This window comes from Alligator sinensis, unplaced genomic scaffold (genome assembly GCF_000455745.1).
Source record: "Alligator sinensis unplaced genomic scaffold, ASM45574v1 scaffold781_1, whole genome shotgun sequence".
Lineage (NCBI taxonomy): Eukaryota > Metazoa > Chordata > Crocodylia > Alligatoridae > Alligator > Alligator sinensis.
Window position 1 is genome coordinate 3,967,203 of NW_005841845.1, and position 3,143 is coordinate 3,970,345.

At 59.2% G+C, this 3,143-nt stretch overlaps 1 protein-coding gene across 1 annotated transcript in view; it reads left to right on the forward strand.

Moving 5' to 3' along the window:
- ZSWIM5 (zinc finger SWIM-type containing 5) overlaps window positions 1-3,143 on the forward strand; it is a 120,238-nt gene that overhangs the window by 103,073 nt on the left and 14,022 nt on the right. Inside the window, exons 3-4 of the mRNA XM_025206737.1 lie at window positions 598-746; window positions 929-1,079. Of these exons, the coding sequence (XP_025062522.1) occupies window positions 598-746; window positions 929-1,079 (300 nt within the window). The remainder of the gene's footprint in view (window positions 1-597; window positions 747-928; window positions 1,080-3,143) is intronic.

The window sequence follows — 3,143 nt, forward strand, 5'->3', positions numbered from 1 at the left end:
TCCCGAGTCTGGTGGTGGGACCTGGGCCGCGGGCACAGAGAGCCCCAGCACGCCGTGAGCTCAGCCTCCCTCTTAGGAAACGACGTTTGGTGACCCCCGAGTCGGCTGAGACCAGCGTCTCCCGCACGCTCTGCTTTCGCTCACGTGGGACAATTAAAAACCGGTCCAGGTCTGGACAGACGAGCCGGTTGCTGGAGCTGAGGGTGGTGGGAGCTGACCCTGCATCATCTGTTCCCCGGTTGCTGTTTCATGTGTCTGCTCCTATCCCGGGGGAAGTGCATGCTGAACCAGGACCGCTTACCCCTGCCTGCCACGGGGGTGTTCAGGCGTTATCGTGGCCTGAGCCTGGAATGGGACCGGGTCTCCACGACCCGGCTGTGATTGAGCTTCCACTTCCCCCGGGATAGGAGCAGACACACGAAGCAATTGCCGCAGCCTAGCCTATCCCTTCCCCTTCCCCCTGGGCACAACGTGCCTGCCTGTCCACACCCACCGGAGTTGCGTCCCCTTGCAGATCTTGGAAACCTGTTGGAAATGGGCCGGGGCCAGACGGGCTGCTTGGCGCCATGTTAAACCTTGTCACCTCCTTCCCCGCAGGTGCCCCGGACCCCACCGCCGGGGCCAGCATCGACGACGAGAACTGCTGGCATTTGGATGAGGAGCAAGTGAGGGAGCAGGTGAAGCTGTTCCTCTCTCAGGGAGGCTACTATGGCTCCGGGAAGCAGCTCAACTCCATGTTCGCCAAGGTGAGGAGCTGCCCGCGCTTTCGGGATTTGCGAGTGCTCCGATTTGCCCAGGGGACTTTGCCCAATTTTTCGCGTGTTCGAGACTGGAGAGGCCGCTGCGTAGCGCGGGGCTTGGCATGTGTCCACCCAGCGAGCCCGTCGGACTCAAAGGTTTCTCTCCCTCTCCCTTCCCCCCGGCGCAGGTCCGCGAGATGCTGCGGATGAGGGATTCGAACGGGGCCCGGATGCTGACTCTGATCACGGAGCAGTTCATGGCCGACCCGCGGCTCTCGCTCTGGCGCCAGCAGGGCACGGGCATGACGGACAAGTGCCGGCAGCTCTGGGACGAGCTGGGTAAGGGTCGCGGATGCATCCTGGAGGGATGGGGCTGGGCTGGGGAGAGCGGGTGGACCCAGAGCCAGGGACTTTTTTTTTGGTGGTCTCTTTTATTGGCCCAGCTGCATGGCTGGGAGAAATGAGGCATGCTGTCAGGCACAAAGCTCCCTCCCCAGTATCCCCCGCCATGCAGGCAGCAGGCGCTGCAGGAGTCTGGGAGCCTGCACTGTGCCTAGTGATGGGGGCAGTTTCCAACAGTGCATGGGGGCCAGCACTTGAGACACTTTGATATCCGTGTCATTTAATTAGGATCACAGGAAAGCAGGGCTGGAAGGGACCTCACACTGCGTCCAGCCCTCTGCTCGAGGCAGGAGCATCCCTCACTAAATCACCCCAGACGCGTGTCTGTCCAAGCTGCTTTTGAAAACTCCCTAGGATGGAGATTCCCCTCCTCTCTAGGAGCCTGTTCCAGTGTTTGACCCTCCTCAGAGTCAGAAAGTCCCTTCTCATCTCCAGCCTCAGTTTCCCCTGCTGCAGCTTGAGGCCGTTGCTCCTAGTCCTGTCCTCTGCAGCCACAGAGAAAAGCCCGTCTCCATCCTCCCTGCTGTCGCCCTTCAGGGATTTGAAGACCGTTATCAAATCCCTCCTCGGTCTTCTCCAGACTAAATAGCCCTAGTTCTTTCAGGCTTTCCCCATCAGTCTTGCACGTTCGTTTTGTGCACTACTTTAAAACGATACCAGGATCTGGTGCGGACAGGCTGCGGGGTGGAGCGCTGAGAGTTGTCTCGGCCCAGCCGGGGTGTAGGGGCGTGCAGAGATGGGTGGGGGAAAGCACCAGTGGTGCAAGAGAGGACTCGCACCAGAGCACGACTGGGTCAGCCGGGGCACGAGTGTGAGAGCGGGTCGGGGCAGGCGTAGAGAATAGCCAGTGGTTTCATAGATGCAAAGAGCAGTCGGGCTGGAAGGGACCTCCTTAGGTCCTCTAGTCCAACCCCTGCCTGAGGCAGGATCAGCCCCACCTAAACCAGCAAAACTATGGTCAGCCCTGGCACGATACCAGACATCACACCTGAACCTGCCCCAGGGAAAGCCGGGGCACTGCGGCAGATGATGCCAGGCTGCTGCAAAGGGGGTTAATATCTCTTGAGCATCCCAGGCAGAGCCTGTGCCCCTGCTGCAGAGGAAGGCAAAACCCTCCCCAGTCTGGACCAGTCTGAGCAGGGGCAAAATCCCCTCCTGCCCCCAATGCAGCGTTGGGCTGAGCCTGAGCGCAGGGGCAAGACCCTCCAGCCAGGACCCTGCGGGTTGGTGCCGGCAGGAGCATTGGCCCAGCCTGGGCTGCAGCACCCAGTGCCTCTGAGCAAGGTGGAAAAAAAATAACCTGACACACGTTGCAGCAGGCAGGAGCGGCAGGCGAGATCCCCTCCCAGCCCCATGCAGCATGCAGAAGAGCCCAAAAGCTTTGGAAATACCTATAGTGGAACATAACCTAGATCAGCCCTGCCCAGCGATATTGGTGGGGCAGAGGGAAACCCTCTTATAGATTCATAGATGCTAGGGTCGGAAGGGACCTCAATAGATTTCATAGACATAGACATCAGGGCTGGAAGGGACCTCGGAAGATCATCGAGTCCAGGCCCCCGCCCAAAGGGCAGGAAGTCAGCTGGGGTCATAGGATCCCAGCAAGATAAGCATCCAGTTTCCTCTTGAAGGTGTTCAATGAAGGCGCTTGAACCACCTCCGGTGGCAGGCTGTTCCAGACCTTGGGGGCTCGGACAGTAAAGAAGTTCTTCCTTATGTCCAGTCTTGATGTAGTTTGTGACCATTCGACCTCGTCATCCCTCGGGGCGCTCTGGTGAACAGACGTTCCCCCAGATGCTGGTGGTCACCCCTGATAAACTTGTAGGTGGCCATCAGATCACCCCTGAGCCTGCGCTTTTTCAGGCTAAAGAGCCCCAGGGCTCTCAGCCTGTCATCGTAGGGTCTGCTTCCCTGACCTCTGAGCATGCGCGTGGCTCTTCTCTGGACTCTCTCAAGCTTCTCCACATCCTTTTTGAATTGTGGAGCCCAAAACTGGAAGCA